The sequence below is a fragment of the Halictus rubicundus genome, chromosome 15 (genome assembly GCF_050948215.1).
Source record: "Halictus rubicundus isolate RS-2024b chromosome 15, iyHalRubi1_principal, whole genome shotgun sequence".
Taxonomy (NCBI): Eukaryota; Metazoa; Arthropoda; class Insecta; order Hymenoptera; family Halictidae; genus Halictus; species Halictus rubicundus.
In genome coordinates, this window is record NC_135163.1 from 8,610,042 (window position 1) to 8,632,813 (window position 22,772).

The window sequence follows — 22,772 nt, forward strand, 5'->3', positions numbered from 1 at the left end:
TCGCTCGAGCAAGATACCGGATCGTTGGACCGGCGAGGATCAATCAATTCACCCGGATCCCCGATGCAGTCGAACACCGGAGAACGATAATGCGAAAAATTGTCTTTGGACCGGGCGCGATGCGCGAGAGGTGTCTTTATGCAAATCGGGACTTCATCTTTCCCGCGAAATTTGCTTTTCGGGGATTTCGAAAGGATTCGAAAGGATCCGAAAGGATTGACTTTTGTGAGAGACTTGCAAACGAGGGGACTAATGATAGGAAGGACTTGTAGTGTAATCAAATTTATCTTAGAGAAGACTGCAGTATTATTGGGGAAGATTATCTTCTGGCCGACTAATGACAAAGAGACAAACAAAATACAGTTCGACGTCGGCGGTATGTCGCTCAGCAGCGGCGCAGTCTTCAAAGAGGACCTAATCCTCTCAGAGAGCAGTCTGAATCTTCATAAAGTATTTCCGAGACGAAATTAGAGGCGAGTCTCTCGGGAACGCGCACGCTACTGCGAGAGCAGAGAGTTAACATTTGCCGGCGGGTAAAGTAGCAGATTATTAGAAAAGATTATTTTCCGGCTCGGTAATAACAAGTGCGACAAACAAAATTCAGCTTGTTGTTGGTAGAGCGCAGCGTGTTCGAAGAGGATTTCAAAGAAGGGCCCGAGAGTCCTCGTGAAATATTGTCGAGACAGAATCACCGAACAAGGATGAAACATCGATTGACAGAATTTACTGGTGCTTGGCGAAAGGAATAACTAAGCAGATAATTAGAGAAGATTATTTTCTGGTCCATTAATGATAGAGTATCACGGTTCGGGAGGACTTAATCCTACCAAGGACGGATCTGTATCCTCATAAAGTATTTCAGAGACGAAATTAGGGGTGATCGCTCGAGGGAGGGTGGAAGATTGCGAGCTGGGAGATGAAAAATCGATAACTGGATGGAAATTATTTTCAAAAGCGAACTACGAAGAATATCTAGAAAAGGAGACAGTATAGACCAGCAATGCGAAACCTAAAATTTAAATTAAGGACCTAGTGTTAGAGGTCCTGAGAAGAAATTAACATGGGCTTAATCGTTTCAATCTCCAGAAATTATTTTCGAGACGAAATTAGCGAGTCGCTGGAGAAACGATGGGAAATTGCAATGGCAAGGGAGAATTGATCGACGGAATGTCGGACATATAGAATAGCGGGTAGAACCAAGGAGATAATTAGTAAGGATGATCATCGGCGGTCCGCTAATTACAGAGTGGCGTAATAGATAGGATTGTTTAGACTTGTGTATTGTGCATCGCAACGAAGGCAGACCGTATCCGGACAAAGCGAAAGGGTTTCTATCCCTCGCCCGGAGCTACACGCTCCAGTTTCGCTCGTCTGAGGGCGCCACGTCTCTCGCGTGACACCCCGACAAAGGGTGCAATATATTGCGCGAAACTGTTTCTATTTAGACTGTGACATAAGCGAAAGAAGAACGGGCTGATTGTACATGGAGCCGCGATGACAAATATTCCCAGGGAAATTTCAATCTCGCCTCTATTCTTCAACACTGTTTCTGTTAACCGGAGCAACACATATGTACACGTGCATCTATACACGTATACGTATTACCCGCGCGCGTGAAACTTTCGGAATCTCTGCGGGAACGAAGCCTTATTAGACGTCTTGCCGCTTGGTAAACAAGACGATATATGCAATGCGAGCAACATAGAATAACAAATGGGCGCAATCACGTGGAGGCTCACGGGTCGCGCGGCGTCGCGACGGCCTCTTGCAGCGTGCTCGAATTTATTCTGCTATTTATATTGATATTTTTCAATGAAAAATGTTTCGTCGAGAAAAAAATTAGAGACGATGTAACATACGATGTAAACGTGTTTTCAAGTGCTTCGGATGTTTTCACTTTTTTCAATTTGATACACCCGTTTTTATTATAAGTGCATAAAATTTTGTAGCAAAAACTTGTCACGTACGTGAAGAAAGTGAAATGCAATGTCAGGTTCGAGTACGGTAATTAATACTTCAAAATTGTGTCCCTTGCTATCGAATAATATTTGCGATGAATACACTCATCAAACTGAAGCAACACTTTACGTCCTCCGTAACCATAGCGTGCTTCAAACTTTGCCCTGCAGTGTATAATCTAGACAGTACACCTCGCCCTTCCGCTCTTCAGTCCTTCATTTGCATCCCTCACATACCTCCCTCCCATTGTTTTCTTCTTATTTTATACGTCAATAATTTCCTAATTTTATTTTTAACCACAATGTGACTAAAGATTTCGACAAAGGGTGGAAAAGGTTCTCTCGTTTCGTGCATTAATTATTCATACGCCGATGTGAACGTTACAGTGCACGCCGCATCGCGTGCGCTAGGGGACGGCAAAACTACCCCCACCCTGAAATCACCCCGAGCGAACGAATTTCTAAGAAAAGGGGTGAGTCGCAACAAGAACGTCCGAAGAATCGTGAACGGAACGTCCAATCGAACGTCCACGGGACGTCTCTAGACGCGTCTCGTCCCGTTTTGATTAAGGGGTTAATCACGGGGTATTAATTTCGTGGTGAAATTAACAAGCTCGTTACAGCGTCGCGTATTACACGTTTCCACTGGTTTTCCACGCCACCTAACCGTGACGTTCGTCGACAGACAACGCGCGCGCGAGGGTGGTTTGTCGGGGGTGGACAGAGGGCGAGAGGGCGGGGCGGGAAGAGGTGATGCAGTATACACGGTTGGTTTATATATCGGCGAGAGGGGGTGCGGGGCGGTTGATGCACAAGTCCAGCACGTGCACGGATCGCAGACACTGTGCGGCGAAATACAACCAGCGGTAGGGTGGGGTTGCATGATTATCGACCCCTCGGTGTGCCTCGGCTTTTGTAGCAGGGATGCAGCTGCCCCTTTGCACCCCGCCCTGAACCGTTGGGTTTCTCGTCGACGAACTTCAGCCTTCGACCGGCTAGAGGGACCACGAGTGGTTCTCATGCGAAACGCGAGAGAGAGGGAGAGAGATAGGGAGAGAGAGAGAGAGATAGGGAGAGAGAGAGAGAGAGAGAGAGAGAGAGAGAGATAGAAAAAAATAGGAGTTGTTCTCTTTCGTTGTGGGTATTTTGGGGGTTGAAGGGGTGGGAATCAAGGTGGTGGTCGGAGATTGTAGGTGGGACGCAAAGGATCAGTGGGACAGGTTAGTTTTGGAATTGGACGTTTGCTTATAACGAGGGAGATCGGGGTGGTTCTCATGCGAATGGAAACAAATTTTAGAAAAATTTAGATCAAGCTGTTATAAAGATTGGTGAGGTTAACGTGAGGCGAGAGCAGGCAGAATAAATAATGGAAGAAATCAGCACGATAGGTGCCCTTTGCTATTTATCGGTTGCTCATAACGAGGAAGCTTAGGGGCCACGAGTGATACTTATGTGAGCCAAGGGAGGAGAAAAGGAAGAATGAAACTGAGAGGGTGGAAATCGAGACATTACGAGGGTTGCTGAGAGTAATGTGCTGAATGAGGAACAGAGTGGGGAGGATAACAATCAATTTCGATATCAAGAGTAATGAGAACAAAATGGAGGAATATAGAGGAGCTAGTGGGAAAGGTCAAAGCTAAGGGAAAGGGCTCGTAAAAATAAAAGTTGAGAGAAAGAGGTGGTAGATAAAACAGCATGAAGGGTTATTGGAGTTTTTCGGATATTTGTCATGCGCGCATAACGCGAGCTCAGAGGTTGACGATCCCTCTGCCGCGGTGGTAAATGGAAAACATTTTTAATGAACGCGTGTCATGCGACGGTCGCCATCCAGAATCTAGTTTCTGGGTCAACGATGGCTCGTACTACAACGGATGCTGTGTAAAGACCGATATTACCGGAGTTCAGCGTGTCGACGAGCGATAGGTGACCTCCGAACGCGTGCATCTCGTTATGGATTATTTTAATTTGTATCTCGAACGGCTTTCCGGCTAATTTATTCCTCCTCGAACGCTTTCGAGATTCGCTCGCGAGGCTAAAGCTCCTGATAAATGAGATGAACGGGGTAAATGGGATTAATTGCGGCGAAAGCACTGCTGTTAACCTTTGTGTCCGTTTCAACCCCTTCGTTGCAACAATTGGGAAAATAAATGACCCTTTCGCTTAGAACTCCTTCGCCGATTAAGCTCGTCAGGGCCATTGTTAATAATATATTACAAGAAACAGCAATCCCGTGTTGCTGGTACGTTTACTTCGCTGTCGTTAATAATTTACGATAAGACGCTACTGTTACTTTACCACCGTTAATAATATAGCGTTGGAAATAGGAATCCCATGTTCCTCGTGAGATTTACTCTGAAGATTGAACGTTGACGTTAATTGAAGCATTCGGTGGAGATCTCGGCTGTCCACGTGTCTGGGGTTAACTTGGAAAAACCGGAAGGTATTTGCATTTCGATATTACGATTCAAATCGCCAAGAACAATAAGTACACGCGGCTCAAAAGTGCAAACAAAGAAATTGAGATTTGTGTCAGAACCGAGTTCGCTGTGTTTCTTTTTTCGCCGGGGGTGGTTGAGAGACACTGATCCAATCAAATCTCCGTGGTCCGGGTGGAATCAAGGTGGCCGACCTTGACAATTGCCACGTTACATCGATACTTTATTTTTGGAGCGGCTGCTCTGAATATTGCCGGGGTGCAACAATGGCTGGGCGAGAATGAACGAGGTGTTTCGCGTGACTCTGCCTCCTCTGACGCGGTTCACAAGTGATCGTTGATCGTTTCCCGCGCGTTGCAGAATCTATAGATCCCCCTCGCCTCGCTGTTCGCTTAATAGACACTATTTCGGATTCGTGTCGCGGAAATAAAATGCATTCTGCCCCAAATTAACTTGGAAATTGGACAATTTGTCTAGACGGCAGATTATTTTGCAATTATTTTGTCATTGGTAGAATTTTATAAACGCTTCAAATGTCCGAGGAGAATATGAGAGGATCGAAAATCGGTACTGAAGCGATTCGGAAGGGTTAAGGGAGGCAAATAATAGGCCTATTAGGCGGGGACTTGTCGCACAATGGAAACGAAGGAATAGAAGCGGTCCGCTCAACAGACTACGTCAGCTTCTCGAGGGAAACAGCTGAAGAGTGCGTGGCTAATTCGGATCAAGGGTAAACACATCGCTGGAAACATTCCCTCCGTTTCAACGCGACGCGAAACGATTTCTCCTGATCGACCAGGCAAGCGCACAATTTATCAACAAAATTAAAAAAACTTCAACATCTCCGTGAAACAGGATTGTGTTCGAAAAAGAAAGCTAATGTTGTTCAACCGTAACCCTTTTGTTTGTCGAAAAGGCTAAGCCGATAAAGATTCCTGAGTCAGCGTGAAAAAATCTGGGAGTCGGTAACGCAACGCCGACGCGACGGTTATCAAACACATCCTCGCGACACGTTATCGAATAGTATGGTGATCCCGTTCCCGCTGGAAAAAACGGTGTCACGTTGCGTCTTGCGTCTCGTGTGTTCGCGCGATCGACGCGTACCTAACCGTTGCGATTTTATTGCCGATCGACGACGCACAGCTTGCGCGCGGATTCCGACGACGTATCTCGGCCGATTGATAACGATCGGTAACGTGAGATATCGGTAACAGGGGGATCGGCGAGAATGCGCAAGCACGAACTTGGCCGGGAACGTTAACGGGCGCGATAGGGATCGTTCAAGATTTTCCAGGAAGCCGATCCCTTTCGAAACTGGCGAAACGAGGCAAGCTGTCTGCCGTTGACGGTTCCTCAGGATCGATTTCAAGGAGGATAAGAAATGGGACAGAAATTCACAGAAGACTAAACACTCATCGAGAGAATATTAATAAAATTTTCTGCTGTGCCAAAAGGAAGCCTATAAAAATGATATTTTATAGAACAATCCCAAGGAAAACTGTTTTGTGAACTTTGACGAAATGTTCAGGGTATGTATAATTGATACAGGTCTAGAGAATTTATTTTTAAATTGTCAATATAGGCCCACTTAAAATCGACTTTCAGTATTTTGTGTTTCACCTATTCATTTCTGTCATAAACGCATAAAATCTAGCAATAGCAGTTCTCTCTTTCATGCTCGCTCCCTCCTCGGCTCTAATACTTGGAACAGTGGTCCCGGGATAATTCGAAGGTCACAATACCTGTCCAGCCCCACTCCAGACCGAGACCTCAGGTTTCCCCCGAGTTTCCTCCCAAATAGAGTAAACAATTATTCCCGGGCGTCGCAGGTATCGAGAGACAGTCGCCAAATACCTAACCAGTCTACCTCTCCGAAATCCCAAAAGGAAAACAGACCCGCATGTTATGGGAAACGGTTTTCCCTTGGAGCCAGCCGAGGGGTTCGACAACAAAGAGTTCGCACACAGGTTTTTTTTTATAGGGGCTCCTCTCGTTTCTCTGAAATCAACGACGATGCAGAATTCCGCGTCGACAGGCCTGGCTGTGCAGAATAGGCCTACAGAATTAAAGGTTTTCGCGTCAAGGTCGATCGATCCTCGCCCGATGCTAGGAGGCGTCGTAATGGGCTTCCAGTTTAGCCCGGCGAAAGTAATCAATTAACGGAGCCAGTCGATTCGCTCCCATTAACAGTCTGCCCCGTCACACATAGGCGACACATCATGCGAAACACAGCCGCCCGCTCGTAATGAACTATCAACCCTCCTCCCTCAAATTCTACCAATTTTCTTTGCTCCTCGAACGTTCTACAGTAGACTGCGCGGATCATTGTGCGAAATAAAAGTGTTCTGCAGCATGCTGGAATCAAATAAAAATCGGTTTCCTCCGTTAATAATTCCAATCAGTAAGACTGTGAATTTTATGACAGAAACGAGCAGTTTGAAAAGTTACACCACCGGTTCCAGATTTTTACAATCACCGAAACTATATGCTTTCCAATTGAATCTCGTTATTTCTATAAGATAACTCGTACTAGTTGCTTTTAAGGCTCCGGTAGGTTTAATTGCTGGTTAATTGCAGCCTCTCCACCTTCAGATCCCGCAATAGCTTAACCCAGCTGATCCCAGGACCGATGCAAACTTCCCCGATTTTCACTCACCGTAATCCAAGGACTGTTGCTGTTGCTGCGCGAACTGCGCGCTGTTAGCCGGCGTGACTCTGAACCGCTCCATAATCCTCGTTATCAACCCGGTCCACAACCGTAATCAACACCGAAAGAAGCACTGTACGAGCACCTTGGAAATCCTCTTCTCTTCAAGTTGTTGTACACCCGTGGTCGATCCCTCGCACCGTTGTTACGCGCAGCTCACTATAACGGTCTCTCTTTCTGTCTGCCGGAGTCGTGTGCACCGTCTGCTACTCTGACCGAGCGCAAGGTAAACAAACTAGACGGTGACCGGGGCAACACTTGCGTCTTCGTCGATTGGCGAACGCGTTCTCCATTCGCCAATGATAGTCAACGTCAGCTGCCTGCCTCTGGCCGGTGGTTTTTGCGACGGGAGCCACTCTGACAACAACCACGAAGACACACGATCAGAGCACAGAGCAGAAACCGTGAAAGAGAGCGAGAGGGGAGAACGCGGCGAATCGCGAAAGAAAGAAACACGTGGGTACCCGGCTATCTGCACACGCTTCTATATTCTCGCACACTCGCGCGAATCACTATGTGTGCGCCGAGGAGGGGAGGCGAACGTGTCTCTCGCGATGCTCTCTTTTCCTTTATCGCTCGCACAAAGGTGAGCCGGCTGTGGGACGCGCCGGCACGAAAGACACGTGACTCCTGGTCTACTATAATATTACCAGTGATAGCACCCCGTGATAGTACAGTTCCGAATCGCACCGACACTGCCAATACAGTCCCAGCCGAACCTCCGATGATCGGTAAGTGGGCAAATTGACTGAGGACTCGATTGTTTCGCTCCGAAAACCACGCTGTCGATACAGTTCTGTACCTGCTACTATAGCTAGCTAAGTTGTTGAAGACTGTCAACACGTGGCTGCTGCTTAGCACCCGGGTATAGTTCCGTGAATCAAATTTTCAATGTTTTGGGGCTGAACTTCCGATGCAAGGTAGCAAAGTTGACCGACGGTTGTTGTTGGGCTTACACACTAGGAAACGAACGCACCACGTGGCGCTAGCTAACGTGACCTTCGCTTTGTAATAGTTCTGTGAATACAGTTTTCACGGCGTTGGCTGCCGTTGCCCTTGCCTCGTAGTAGCACCGGTGCTGCTAGTACCGTGAACAAAGTTTCGAATCCCACGATTACTGTCAAAACAAATCCCACTGCGGTGGTAGGTGACTATCAAAGTTAACTGACGTTTGAGCCGAAGCTTGCCGATTCGAAACAGGTCCGCTCGTCACCACCAAACGCAGGAACCACGCGGCGCTAGCTGCCGTGGCCTTTGTTTTCAGACAGGTGGTACGAATTTTGAATATGTGAACACAGCCTTGACCTTCACTGTTCTTCCAATGACTCCTACGCAACAAAATTAGCTGCTAACGACAACACTTCGGTACGAGGAAAACCGCGCCTTTGCTTTCCGTCAACACCGATGACAATGCTATGCGTACAGTTTCGAGACGCACTATCAACACAGTTCTCGCTGACGATCGCTGGCCTAGCAAAGTTAGACGTTCGAGGTAAGGAACTCGCTGACTCGGAGCAGGTCGGCGTGACAATACTAAACGAACGAACCGCGCGGCGCTCGCTACCGTGGCCGCTGCCTTTGCTTTGGGAACTGCCGGCTGCGCTGTCACAAGCACTGCTCGTGGCTTCGGCCTGATCGCCGGGTTTCATGTGTGTGCGTGTGCCGATGTGTGCCGGGAGCCACACGGAACACACGCGTGTGTGTTTCCCTGCACGCCCATACGCCAGGGGGCCCCCGCGGTTACGACGCCTCTGCCAGACGCCCATAGGCGCCGACAACGGAACGAAACCAGACGATGCACGCGTGCACGCGTACACGCGTGTGCGTGCGTGCGTGCGTGAGAGTGCGTCAACGCGTGGCTCTGCCCCGGCCGTCGACGCACCGTTGTCGGGGACAGGAGCGTAACAATCGACACCGGCCACCCGACACCGGACGCCATTGGCTGTCAACGCCGACCCGGGAGGCCGAGCCTCGTGAATCACCGTGGCGGGGATCGTTCACGAAATTGAAATCCAGCCCTTTGTGTTCTGCCCGTCCGCCGGTGAAGTTAACGGCGCGTTTATGCGGTTCTGGTGGTGCAGTGACGAGCGCCTCGGTGCATCGTGTGCTGCGGTGGCTACGCCGATGCTGAGAGACCCATTCGTGGAGACTGATGGTTTTCGGGATGGCGTGCAGTTGATGCAGGTTTGATATCGTAAAGCAGGCGATGTGGTTGGCGATGGTGGCGGATTTTTGTGGGGGTTTCGAGTTCGTTTTGTTTCGAGGTGGAATGAATGTTCTGGGAGGCTGCTCAATTTTTCTGCAAGAAATAATTGGAACTGACTCAATAAAATTTATAAATAACGACTACCATAAAAACATACATTTCGTTTAGAAGTATTGTATTTATTGAACTGTCTCGGTATCTTCGAACTTTTAAACGGTGCTCAGTCCGGTGTGTTTGTTTGAACACGTTTCTTAATGTAGTTCGTCGAGGAAACGAACGTACAGGCTGCGATTAGGTCCGTTCAGTGCGGATTCGAGTTCCGTTCAGATAAATATACATCGCTGCCGAACGAGATACGCTAGAAAGTGATAAGGGAGACTGTACGCTGTGTTCAGAAGCTGAACGACCGAGTACGAGTTCAGATTGCCGCTTCATGCGAGCACCCTTGTGCCGCGACTTACGACCCTCCTGGAATACAGGGTGGCTCGTAATTGTACCGGTTGAAATTCGTGACGTGTCCAAAATGTCGTTACTAAAGTGCTACTGAACTGCAAACGTTACCGACTCGCCTAAACAGGAAGAAACTCTTACTCCAAATATTCTACCGCGATCCTAGCACGATGTACACAGTGCAAACCGCTTAAACAAAATCTTCGTTTCGTTGAATTTTGCCGATCGGAAGCTGCCGCAGTGCGAGAAAAATTGTGCAGGATTCCTTAACGTAAGTGTACAATGATCAAATTTTGCCAATGTATAGTACAATGGGAAATTAATATGAATTTCGAATGAAGTCCCTATTTTGCTCAGTTTCGCGAATCTAAAATGGCCGAACACTCGCTCCACCATTTCGTTCACATTTCGCAAAATGTAATTCGACACCGACGCGCTATCGACTCGGTACAATCAAAGGCTTCCATTAACCCTGTCCACAGAACATCGCCAAGATCATTGCCAATGCTAGACTAGTATCAGCACATATTTCCGTCCGTATCTTCCTAGCGAAGTTGAATTGAATCAATGTTTACACGACACTATCGTTTGAGATACGCTCGCGTAGTATTGCAGCGGTTTGCTTCAATGTCGACCACCATGTATGCGTTTAATAGAGTTGGGGACTTAAACCGATCTAGATGACTCACTCAACATCTTTTTGTCGAGTGCAGTGCTACGTGCAACCCCTAGCTTGTGCTCCGGTCAATTTTGACAAACATTAGCTTGAATAGAAACAAATTTATCAATCCATTATAATAGTATAGGGTTGTTTCTGCTGGGCCAAATTTTGTTTAAATTAGGAGGTAGTCGATTAGCACCCCTCGAAAGCAATTTTCAAATCGAGCAGTGTACACGGCCCTCGAGAGCAATGCTACGGCCGTGCCGGTTCCGCAAAAACGCTATCGATGCAGCAACTGCATAAGCAGAGTCGCAGATCAGATCCGGATGCATCCACCTGAGTACACAATCCGGCATTTCTCGGAAATCAACGGAGAGCTAATTCGAACGAAAGGGGATCGAAAGAAAGTGCTTAATTCCGAGTCCGACGAATAGCAGCCGTAATGCAGTCTCGGCGATTCGTTAGCAATGCAAACGACCGTCCGTGGCCCGTTGCATCGACACGTTTGCACATAGAAAAGAGACACGCGAAGTGTTAACGCGGCTGAGAGTATTGATTATCGCGGAATCTCTTTAAGTGCGACCGCCGCGAAATGCTCGGCCACGCGTAATTGTCAATTGGATCGCCGTGCCGACGGACGAAGCAACATATGGATCCGTGGATCCGTGATCTTTCGAAAGGATTGTTTCGGTCGTTCTCGATCCGAGGGCGTTGCAGTTCCGCTCCTCGAGCGTATCTGAGAAAGCGCATGATTCATAAACGCTATCCCCCATATTTCAGGGTTACGTGGCCGCTGCACCAGCGCCGATAAACACGTCCCCGTGCGCGCGAATTATACTGCGTTTTCGTTCGCATGAGCGATCGCGAAACTTTCGTCGCGGTTTCACGGATCCCGTTCTAGGTGGCAGCAGGAAACGGAAGACCGCTCGGATAGATGGATTTTGCAGCTGTCGGGTTTTGCGGGGATTTGTCGACTGCGGATCATTATGCAAAACAACCGTTGCACAAGTCAGTTTTATGAAACGGAAGTTGAACGAAAGTGCGTATCCTCTTTGAACGATTTCAATAAGTCTTCCGATGTCTTTACGGTGCTGTTTTCGAATAAATTGATAAAAACCACGGTATAATGATAAACAAACCTGGGTGACATTACGTCGCGAAGGGGTTCGAGAGTCCACCGCTGTGCTTCTCCGTTGTCTAGTGTGAACGCACTTTGTCCGTGCTGTATCAGCCGATCCACTATCGTGAATTACAAAACAGACTGTTTACATCACGCGATCCTTATCTGTCGCGAGGAATTCGCTGTGTGGTCTCTCGCGTTGCACGAATCGGTCGGGAAGATAGCCAGTGAGATGCAAAGATCGAAAGGCTATGAACCTGCCTAATCGCGAAGCATATTTTAAAGAACGTGTTCTCCGAGACAAAAATTAATACAAAGAATCAAATAAATTTTTATGCTATTCCAAAAAACCTACTATTCACCAGGAATAAAGTAATTTTTACTCCCCGGGTCAAAGTGGACCCAGACTTCGCCGTGAGTTGCATCATCGTGAAAAAGGAAGGAGACAGTCATTCAGAGCTGCTATAAAATAGCGTGGCCCCTGTCGTAATATCGTACGGGTCTTGTCAGACCCGGCACAATGCAAATGTCGGCTGTTATACCCCTCGAGCCCGCGTAAAAAGAGGCGACGTTAAAGGTCGCACGTTAGATTTGAACATGTGGGCACGTACTGTTGGGTACCGGGGGCTTAAAAATTCATTCGGCTACCAACGGGAGGTAATAACCGTAGCAACGGATCGTAAAAAGCTACTCTATCCAACGGCCGATATCCGAGAAGCTCTTTTATCGGGCACGCCGCCGCGCGATCTCTCGAACAGGCAATTACTTTTCGCCGAGGTGTCGTTAAAAGCGGCCGACCGGATGAAATATATCTGTACACCTTCGCGCATTTTCTTCGTATAAATCAATTTATACGACGGGATCGGATAATGAAGCCTTCCGAAGTACTTCGATAACATCAGCTATCTTTGCCCGCGGTGAAGCGCAGGACCATAACGCTCGCGAATCGCGACATAAATTCGGTAATGTCCCCGCTACACCCATATCCCCCGATTTACACGGAAAATCGATGGAACGCGACGAAAACCCGTGTAAATCGAACAAAAAACCGAAACACAATTCAGTCGACCAGTTAATCAAATTCATTTATTTCCACGTCAAGTAAAAACGTCTGATAAAATATTCATATTTCTTTCAGTCTCATTACTGTTTTACATTTCGCCGACTCATGTTGTTGTCGACGCGTGAATTACTACCTACGACCAGAGACCATTGCATACAATCTTTGATTCTAGCGTTTTTGATTTAGAGACGTCTGTTATTGCACGTTTTTGTACCTTGAGGATCGTAAAATATATTTTGTGACGTATTGTTCAATTCCCTTGCCGCGACCATTCGTTCCAATAACGTGTTCACAGTATTTTACAAAACCGTCTCTGTGCACACACCAAAAAGTACAACAGAGAAATCCCATTAACTTCTCGAATGTTGCAACTGTACAGCTGCAAATAACAATGCGCGTAAAATTAACGCAATCGCTATCAGGGTCACTGGTAACGACCGCGATCTTGCATTTTGCATGCAGAAAGTCGAATGAATATTCTGTCGCCGTGCAAAGTCATAAATTGTGCTACTATTGGAAAATTCATTGAGTGTTCCTGCGATCGTTCGGAAAACTTGTAAATTAGCGAAACACGTGAACACGTTTATGTTGATTGATTGCGAAAGAATTCTACTCTTTTCATCTTTCAATTGTTGCAAAATTCTTTGCTCGTGGCATTTCTGAAAATTTGCGTGCGCAGTCGCGAGCCGCGAGGTCTATCTGGGTGCCATCTTTCATTTATTTTTGCTACTGTGCTACTCGAAAACGTTTGTATTAACCAAGGTTAACAACATTTTTGCTGGATTCTGGTGCGCAGGAACTTCCAAATAAACGGAAGAAATATTTTGCAAGTCCTAGCTATTGCATCATCTTTGGTTTACTCTTGCTAGTGAACTACAATAGACCCCCTAACATTTGATCGCAAGGGTGCCTCATGGCAGCGTCAAAAGACCCAAAATCGATATTCCACCAGTTCCGAGTCCCTATCGAGTACCGCGAAGGATCAAAGGCAATGTTACACCAAGAGGGAAAGAGAGAGAAAGAGAGAGAGAGAGATAGGTAGACAAAGAGCGAGATACTGCAAGCGTATCTCCGTCAGAGCGAAGTTACACCGAAGATTCCCCGGGTATCGTTCGAATCCCAGTCCTTGAAGTCGACCATTGTCGCGGCGGCATCCCTTTTGTTCGGTGGAACAATGCGGCGTATGCACGTCATTAATATATCTCTCGGCGTTCGGTGGCCGAGTATGCGACAGGTTCGAGTGTTCCTCGGCAGTGCTCGGTCCGGTACACGCCCGGTCGTTTCGTAACCGTTGTGAATCGGGTTCGGGTGAACCCGCCGAACGTACCGGCCCCGATCCGATCATCAAACCGGTGAGAAAATGGTCGACGCCCGTGCAGTTGCGATCTAGCCGGAGGGAATCTCGCGGATTTGCGGTTTCCCGTGTCGGCGAAGTGGGAACAAGGAGGACATGGTAGTCGGTGGATCGGCGTTGCAGTTTAAAGGGACGACTGGTAGTCGGATAGGACTCGTTTCGCCGGTCCCGAGCTGTGCAACAACGTTTGTGCTCGTCGAGGATCGGGCTCGAGGCAGAGGCTAGGAAACACGGGAGACGCCTCTCCCGTTTGGTGCGCGACGCTCATTTTTCTCCTGGGATCCCGGGAGCCATCGAGGCTTTCTCTCTCGGCTGGTCGCGGCCCTCTTCGTCGCTCTCTCGGCGTTTTATCGAAACAGCTGATCGTCGCCCCTTTAATCGCGTCGCCGTCGACGTCGACGCAACCCGAGCGACCCGATCCTTCGTCGAAAATATACCCGAGCTACCCGGTGTCCAGCCGTGGCCAACGGTTCGAGGAGCGTGCCTGTGAATACGGTCGAGTGTTTCGTCGCTCGCCGGACGGTAAGTGCTGCTACTCGAAGCGTCTCTTGTAGGTTAGGAAGCGCCTCTTTCGCCTTTAAAGCCCCGTACACAACGGCGCGTCCCGTCCAGTTGCATTCCGTCCTACCGGTCCGACCATCAGTCCGTCGTTCCATCAACGAGAACGGGATTCTTCGAGGTTGTTCGACACTCGACCGGGAATCCGATTTGTTTCGTCTCATCCTGCCGCATTAGCTGCACTTCCGTCTTCGAGGGGGGATTAAACCGATGAGATGCGGCCCGTAAGGCGTCCCTTCGGTGTCCTCGTTCGCCTAGTTTGTATGCAACCGAATATTTCTTGTTGTCCTCGGAGGGGATCAGTGCCAGTAATGCTCGCGGCAAGCTGCACGGCTCGCTTATCGCTCGGATACGATGGTTCGGATCGTTGTTAATCATCTTCGACCGTGTTTCTCTGTGTATAGTATGTGTGTACGTGCATGCGTGTGTGTGCTGTTCATGGTCGATAAAATCTGCCGGTTAACAGGTTAATTGGATGCGCTCGAGTAGCTGTGGGCGGAATTCATTGAACCGACAGAAATATGACATCGGGTGCATTGTGGTGATACCGGGATGCCGGTGCTCGGAGACCGTTTGCGTACGGTCTTGTTTAAATATCGTAAACTGGTGGGAGGTGTAACGTTCCTCGAGGTTCTAGAACGTTGCGGAGGTAGGCGGTGTGCAAGGTGATTAACGGTCGAGTGCAAGTGCATTGACGTTTCGTTGAGTTTCACGTTTGTTCATTGAGAAAGGCAACTCGCGGGGGCATCGTGGCGTCTCTGCAGACGCGAGAGAGAGAGAGAGTGCATCGCCGCTTGCAACAGTTTGAATCGCGCGCCAGTACTTGCCGCCATGATAGCTTTCGAGGTACTGTGCACCAGTTGCATTCACATGTTACGAATAATTCGGATTACATTCGCATTTTGTCGAATTTCATTCTGTGAGACAAAGAACGGATGAAACGGTGCATTGACGTTCAAACGAGTTTGAATCGCGCGCCACTTTCGAGCAGCACGCCGCCATAATAGTGACCCGCGGAGGCACTGTATTCGTTCCACCTTTGAATATCACAAACCAGTCGCACCTAGTTCCACTTGGTCTAGGTTGAACAATTAACGATCACCTCCGTAATCATTCGCATTTTTCCAATTTTCATTCTGTGAACTAAAAGAGACGCACAGGGAGGTTAGAACGATCGATCGTTTGAATCGCGCGCGGTTCCGAGTGACGCGCCGCCATGACTGTGCACCAGTTGCATTCACATGTTACGAATAATTCGCATTTTGTCGAATTTCATTCTGTGAGACAAAGAACGGATGAAACGGTGCATTGACGTTCAAACGAGTTTGAATCACGCGCCACTTTCGAGCAGCACGCCGCCATAATCGTGACCCGTGGAGGCACTGTATTCGTTCCACCTTTGAATATCACAAACCAGTCGCACCTAATTCCATTTGGTCTACGTTGAACAATTAACGACCACCTCCGTAATCATTCGCATTTTTCCAATTTTCATTCTGTCAACTAAAAGAGACGCACGGAGAGGTTAGAACGCTTCGAACGTTTGAATCGCGCGCGGTTCCGAGTGACGCGCCGCCATGACGGTGCAGCTGGTGAATAATGGTGTCCGGGCGGGGGAAAACCGGAGACGTGCATCCACCATAACGGCTTGGAGTTTCGTGACGTCTTCAATGGCCGCCGCCGTACTGTCTACACACGTAACGGAGCGCGGTAGACTTGCAGACCGCGTTCCGTGGTCGTTCACGACGTAGTGTTTACTGTCCGCCGGTTAGAATATTCCGCGAAACTGTCGCCGGACGTGCAAACCATGGGTTCGAAGAAGCACAAAAAGCACAAGCGCGAGAGGCACGAAGGTGAGGGGACCGGGCTCGATTCCGGCATATTTCAATCGTCTTGTCGTATCTCGCCGATGTTCTGTGTTCCTTGACGTCGCCACGGCACCGTAGGTCGTCGCGTTATCATATGGTCACCATAGAAACAACCGTATCCGCACCGTATCGCACAGTGGCTGAAACGTCTTCGGAACGCGCCTCCGGATTCAAACGGCGCCACACAGTATATACACGATTAGTATCGTTTTTTCTGAATGTCCGTCGATCGAATTCGAGAGCCCGGGATTGACAACTCGCTATCACGTTTCCCGGTGTTATCGAGACGTCTGAATATTGTTTACGTTGTTTGCTTCGCTCCTGACCGCGTGACGCATCGTGCTAACGGGTCTTTGCTCGATTGCCCTCACTTCACTCGATATTCGGCTGGTCATTTGCTGTTGTTGCTGTATATCCGAATAATTGTTAACATATCGCACTGATTACGATACCACGATATTTCATCATCTTCTGTCAATGCTTGCGTTGACTGCACGAGGATTCGAATGAAAAGAGTACCGTCGGAAGTCGTCTCTTGTACAGCGTTCAAACCCTGAACCCACGGATCTTATGCGATTGTTATATTCTCTCCAACATTTTCATTGGAATCCTTCTTGTACTCATCGTTTAATGATGCACAGGAATATTGACTGCGTTTTCACCAAGGACAAACTGAGAGTGAGGGTTGGAGTAGAAGTGAGGTGGATTCAAAAGTATAAACGAAGGTTCCACACAGCGACAGGTGCGACGGGGAAGTAAGTGACGTGTAACAACGGACATGGACTGGTTGCACGACAGAAACTAGCTGTGCTTCCGAAATTACTCGAATGCCCCAAAACCCTTTCAGTATTTCTTTTTTTTTTGTCTGTTAAGGTTAGTTGAAGTGCAACAAGATCTCTGTCGTTTTGAGTGTATTGAAGGTCATCTCTTTTCGGTAGCAAAGATTCATTGTTTCTTCTCTGGTTACGTTGACTTGTCTGTTGCACTTCAATCACATAGTTCCCTTGGCTGTTCTATATTATGGCGACAACGGCCGTTCGTGCTTTTGCTTTACCTCCTTGCGAGGTATTTTTAAGATTTAAACAAGTGTTCCTTCCCAATCATTCCTGCAATACAATAGAATATAATTCTAGACAAGAATTATTTTATTGCATACTTCTATCAAGGTTTATTTAGTTTGAATCAAGCTACTTCCATCTCGCTTCCAGTTTGTTGAATGTGAAAACAAGGTCACTGTCCTGTTTATAAAGTCATCTTTATTATTGTTATTGTTGTCGGCATCTCCTTCTACCCTTTTGTTAATATCCTGTAGACTTTATTGATTTAAGACTACATTTCTCATGATCCTGCAAGATTACACAACGCAACATCTGCCACTGTATTTTATATTACAACAACATTCTGCACCTTTGTATGATTTTCTGCAAGACACTTATATTGCATGCATAGATTTGCAATCATTATTATTTACAGCTTTTAATGCTTTACATTTTTTTTTCTACACGTTTGATATTATCAGTCTCGGTTCCGATGAGCTATAACTAATACCTGGTCTTTTCTCTTTAACAGAAGGGCAATATTCAACCACGGACAAACCCCCCACTTTAAAGCTCATTTTAAAAGTAGGTGGTAACAGCAGCACTCCTGAGTACGTTAACGAACCAAGTCAGGCAACAATGTTGTCCCAACACTTGGGCGTCTACCAGCAACAGATGGGTCTGAACTGTTCCGTAAGCCAGGAATCGGAATACGATAGGTATTTGGGGCACAAGAAGCTCAAGAAGAAGAAGAAAAAGAAGGACAAAAGGCACAAGCACCATCACAAGGACAAGAAGAGGAGAAAGGAAGAGTCCAGTCAAGAGTCAGTCGGCGACGCCGACGAGAGCTTGGCCGAGGTCCCGAAAAAGATTCCTAATCACCAACTGTTAGTTCCGAGACATCCGACCGTTGGAGAACACAAAGTTGGCGGTGGAGTTACCAATCAGATTAGTTCTCTGTCTCCGCACAGAGAGGTTAGAACATGCGTTCTTAGGAAAATTGCGGAGCGTACTCCGCTTCAACGATTGCTAGAACACTTGCTGAGGTCACTGGAAAAGCGTGACCCACAGCAGTTCTTTGCTTGGCCGGTCACGGACAGTATCGCGCCCGGATACTCTCAGATTATCACAAGTCCCATGGACTTCAGCACCATCAAGCAAAAAATAGACGACAACAGCTATCAGAACCTAAACGAATTTATAGACGATTTTAAATTAATGTGCGACAATGCTACCACGTACAACCAACCGGACACGATCTATTTCAAAGCAGCGAAGAAGCTGTTGCACGTCGGCCTCAAGATGATGACAACTGAGAAGCTTAGGCAGCTAAGACCTGTCCTGACCTATATGCAAGATATCCCGAAAGAGGAACTCGGATTCGAATTGGGAACCGAAGATCCGAATAATCCTGACGCTCCGATCACAGAAGAACAGATCGAACGCGAACGAGAGCAAGAGGAGCGCAACGAAGAGGCGGAGGAACTCCGGAAGGAGAACCAGAGGAAGATGAGATTAGCGAATTTAGGTAAATTTGAAGCCATTCCCGACGACATGACTCCGGAGGAGATCCTGAAGCAGGCGCGCGGCGCTGCGAAAGCGGCCTCGGAAAAGCTATCTCTCAAGAGACTGAACTCAAAGATGGGTTTCCTCAGGCAAAAGAAAGATGGGACCACTAGTTTGCAAATAATAGTACCAGGGGACGGTGTGATACCAGGAACGAATCAGAGACCCGTATCATTAGGTCAGCTGATTGGCAAACTGAATCATGGCACGGGCGCGTTGGCAGGATTCCGCGAAGACCGGCGGAACATGTCCAAGCCGGTGAAACCCTTATACTATGGTGCCTTTGGATCTTACGCGCCAAGTTATGATTCCACCTTTGCCAACTTAACGAAAGAGGAGACGGACCTGGTGTACCAGACCTACGGCGACGAAACGGCCGTACAGTATGCAGAATCGATCCTAGACTTCGCTAAAGACTGTGATTATACGTTAACTATGGTAGACGATCTTTTGGATATCTTAACGGGTGGGGATCACAGAAAGACCAAGAAGTTCCTTGAGGAGAAACGACGGTTGAGGGAAGAGGAGGAAAAGATCAAACATCTCCTGGAGAAGCCTATGCAGGACGTGAATCGTAATATTCCTGCTATGGATAATGTCAAGGTCGACATTGACCAACTGAAGACCCTGTCAGAACTGGGAATTGACGTTAACTTCTTGGAGAATCTAGGTAATTATACAGTAGTTAATGTATTCTAGGTTCGTTGGTAATTGTGCTGGTAATACATCTAATCTGTTCATTATTTTCTTTTGTAGACGACGAGATGAAAGTAAACGAAGAACGTGCAGCCCTGCAGACCCGGTTGGACGACACGTCTCAGATGATCGGCCGTCTGAAACAGGCTCAGCACGATCGTCTAGCAGCTCCGCCGCCCGCTCACCTATCAAATGTTCCTAAACCGACCGAGAACGAAGTGGCTTTGGCAGACAAGATCACGGACAATCTCACGGAAATAGCGAAGAAGCTACCCCCATCAGCCATCGCTCCCGTTGATGGTCTGCGAAGGGCGATGGGTATAGCGCCCTTAGGTGGTCCAGAGCCCATGGAGGTCGAGCCGATTACACACAACCCAACAATCGTAGCCGAGAATAATCTATTGTCGCAAGCGAACAATACTCAGGTCCCGGCGAATCTGTTGCCGACTCCGTCGCCCATTCAGAACGCTAATTTGCTCAGCCCGGCCAGCCAACCGGCTCAACCGATCAGTATTGTGAGTACTAATCAACCACCGATCCAGATACAGATCGGCATGACGCACAGCCAAACGCCACCGACTCTACTGGGAACAACGGAAACTTCCGGGGTTCCTGATCTAGAAACTGAGCTCCGTGAATTTCTCGAGAGCGATCCTACGTTAGGACATTCGCCCCTGCACGACGACAAAACGCTCGAGGACATTCTGTCTGAGTCCTAGTGTGTACCTTTCGAGATTCAGTGACTATTAACGCCCACTTGATGGGCTGCACAGGGTGCTTCGAAATTATGTGGAAAGATCATCGCTAAAAGTCTTGTGCATCGACTGTTATGAACAGGAATTAGAGTAAAATTGCTTTTCAGACGAGACCCTGTAGTATGTACTCAATATTGAAAAACTCTAATGGCTTTAGTACACTTCTTCAATACTGGGTAATACAAGATCTACGGGGTCTCGTCCGAAAAGTGATTTCCGGTACCGTAAATGACACTACTATGATATTCTTCTAATGTTTTCGCTGTTTTTACTTCCGCCGACTAATTTTTGTTACAGAAACAAACAATCCGCAGTCGTATCGTCACAATAGAAGCGTATCTACACCTTTGGATCCACAGTCTCATCGATACACTGATGTTGATAGCTTTTTGAGCTTGAGTTTTACCGATCCAAAGGTGCAGAAATGCTGTATTGGTCTTTGCATAATTTTTCCGCGCCTCGTGTCTCGTGTTATGAATAATAGGGTTAATTGCCGATCGTAGGATTAATAAGGTCCGTGTGTCCTGTTGTCATTTTATTCTCGTATGGACATTATTTATAAAGTACGTGCAACGAACGATACATTGTACCAAGCTTGTAAAGTTTACACGAAAATATATTTGTAACGCTGACCGATATAATTGAGGCGAGCGAATGATTTTCAGTGAAGTGTGCTCAGAGGAACAAGACGGTGGAGAACAATCTCTTGGTTCTGTACGGTACAACATTTTTATTTTCATTTTATGGTGTATTCTCGTGAATAGTCATCGAGGGAATGTTGCGCAAACGAAAGTAGTAAAAGCAGTGGGAACAATGTTGTTAATCGTTCTCTAGCTCGGAAAGAACACTGACGTGTGCTTGGTACTCGAAGCGTGTAAGATTGCGAATGAAATTGTAAATATACATAAAGTGTATTTTTTAAATTAAAATCCTCTCGAATGTCTGAATCGAAACCTATCGTTTTCAACGAATACATTTAGTCCACGAAATTGCTCAAACCTCGTGAATAGTGGAACGTGGTTTTAGGCTAAACTGTTAATTACGGTTATATTTACATACCCGACGAACGGTCGAACAGCGGTCTTGCCGGCAGCCATGATGGATTAACGGTGATTCGAAAATCCTTTCGGCCACTGAAAAAGTAAATGAATTACTCCAACATACGCAGACATAGTTACAGTCAACGCGAAATACTGTGGTTATTATGTTTATTGTTTTACAAACGATGAGAATAAAGGACGTTTTGTAAAATGTTACAAGAGGTTTATCGCAATGTGTATTGCAACCGTTAACATCGAAGTAACTGATCAAAATGGCGCGCTCAGTTCGTGTTTGAAATAATTATATTTTTGCATCATTTGTGCAAGAGAGACTCCTATGCCACGAGTAATGTTGTTATCGCCTGATAATTATACTTTCTACAGTTTGATTTAAAGTCAAAGAATCGAGAAATATAATTTATATTTACATTCAGCACCCGGACATAGGGTTAACAGTAGGCGAAGTCGCGGCCGCGAACGTCAATTGAGATTTTTTAAAGTATCAATGTTCATAATAGTCGAATATGTAATCAAACTTACCACGTACGCCTATAGCTTCGACGGAGACATTATTTACAACAAACCACTGCGGTTTTCACAAGTAATCTGAAATTTTCTTGAAGAGGAGTGCGGAGCTTGTTACGAATCCGAGCGCGAAACTAGTTCTGAAGTTGTCCGTAGGGTGGCGCTAGTGACTCGATTCCTCAGTAAATTCAAATTCGTATTACTGCTAGCTTCTTTTTATTATTTTGCAGTGATATCTTGTTTAACGAGTTCTTTCGCGATGGAGTTTCGGTGCATAACGAAGTGAATTTTCTATTATCAATAACAAACGGTTCTGAAAAGGTTGTAACTAAGGTAAGGAAAGTTTTATAGAAATGAGCTGGTTCTGCACAGAAATTTGGCGGTTGAACGATCTGCGTTGACACGTTCATGACCGGTGGCACAAATATAACGGTCAAAGTACTGTTAAACCATTACACGGTTATCAAATGGAAGGAAATGAAATTTAAATTAGACAAAAGTTAATGTAAGTCACTTAATTTTGTACATATATAATTTTCTGAATTTACTTTTTAACCATTCCGGCTGAACTACATCCAGCCGATTAACAAATTCACTGTAAAAGTTTCAGAACGACACACTTCGGAAGCAGTAAACAACCGCAAGTGTCATTTCGCCTAAGTAGAATGGTGCTTTGCACATTTGACGAAGCTTTGCAAGAAACGACGCCACGACGAGCCAATAAAATCGGAAATGGGTCGTTCGCGTGGTGCATTATGCAACCGGATGCAAAT

At 46.9% G+C, this 22,772-nt stretch overlaps 2 protein-coding genes across 11 annotated transcripts in view; one reads left to right on the top strand and one right to left on the bottom strand.

Moving 5' to 3' along the window:
* Kcc (solute carrier family 12 member kcc) overlaps window positions 1–7,209 on the bottom strand; it is a 156,311-nt gene extending 149,102 nt beyond the window's left edge. For all 5 annotated transcript variants that reach the window (XM_076800922.1, XM_076800921.1, XM_076800919.1 and 2 more), the window contains exon 1: window positions 7,050–7,209. In XM_076800922.1, the coding sequence (XP_076657037.1) occupies window positions 7,050–7,122 (73 nt within the window). In that variant the 5' untranslated portion in view covers window positions 7,123–7,209. The remainder of the gene's footprint in view (window positions 1–7,049) is intronic.
* A 7,133-nt stretch (window positions 7,210–14,342) lies between these two features.
* Brd7-9 (Bromodomain containing 7/9) lies at window positions 14,343–21,387 on the top strand. 6 transcript variants are annotated; one of them, XM_076800933.1, is made up of 4 exons: window positions 14,365–14,476; window positions 17,022–17,135; window positions 17,950–19,653; window positions 19,740–21,387. In XM_076800933.1, the coding sequence occupies exons 3-4, from the start codon at window positions 18,057–18,059 to the stop codon at window positions 20,396–20,398; spliced, it is 2,256 nt and encodes a 751-aa protein (XP_076657048.1). In that variant the 5' UTR covers window positions 14,365–14,476; window positions 17,022–17,135; window positions 17,950–18,056; the 3' UTR covers window positions 20,399–21,387. The 6 variants fall into 6 exon arrangements, with proteins under 6 accessions (XP_076657049.1, XP_076657048.1, XP_076657050.1 ...); XM_076800931.1 differs by lacking the exon at window positions 14,365–14,476 and adding an exon at window positions 16,076–16,365; XM_076800934.1 differs by lacking the exon at window positions 17,022–17,135 and having other exon boundaries at window positions 14,343–14,476.
* Window positions 21,388–22,772: the final 1,385 nt, after the last annotated feature.

Excerpts from the sequence above, each read along its gene's own strand:
- Brd7-9 (XM_076800930.1), top strand. The coding sequence starts at position 16,320 with ATGGGTTCGAAGAAGCACAAAAAGCACAAGCGCGAGAGGCACGAAG. Across the intron at positions 16,366-17,949 it reads CAAGCGCGAGAGGCACGAAG|AAGGGCAATATTCAACCACG; the intron begins GTGAGGGGACCG and ends TCTCTTTAACAG. Across the intron at positions 19,654-19,739 it reads TAACTTCTTGGAGAATCTAG|ACGACGAGATGAAAGTAAAC; the intron begins GTAATTATACAG and ends TTTCTTTTGTAG.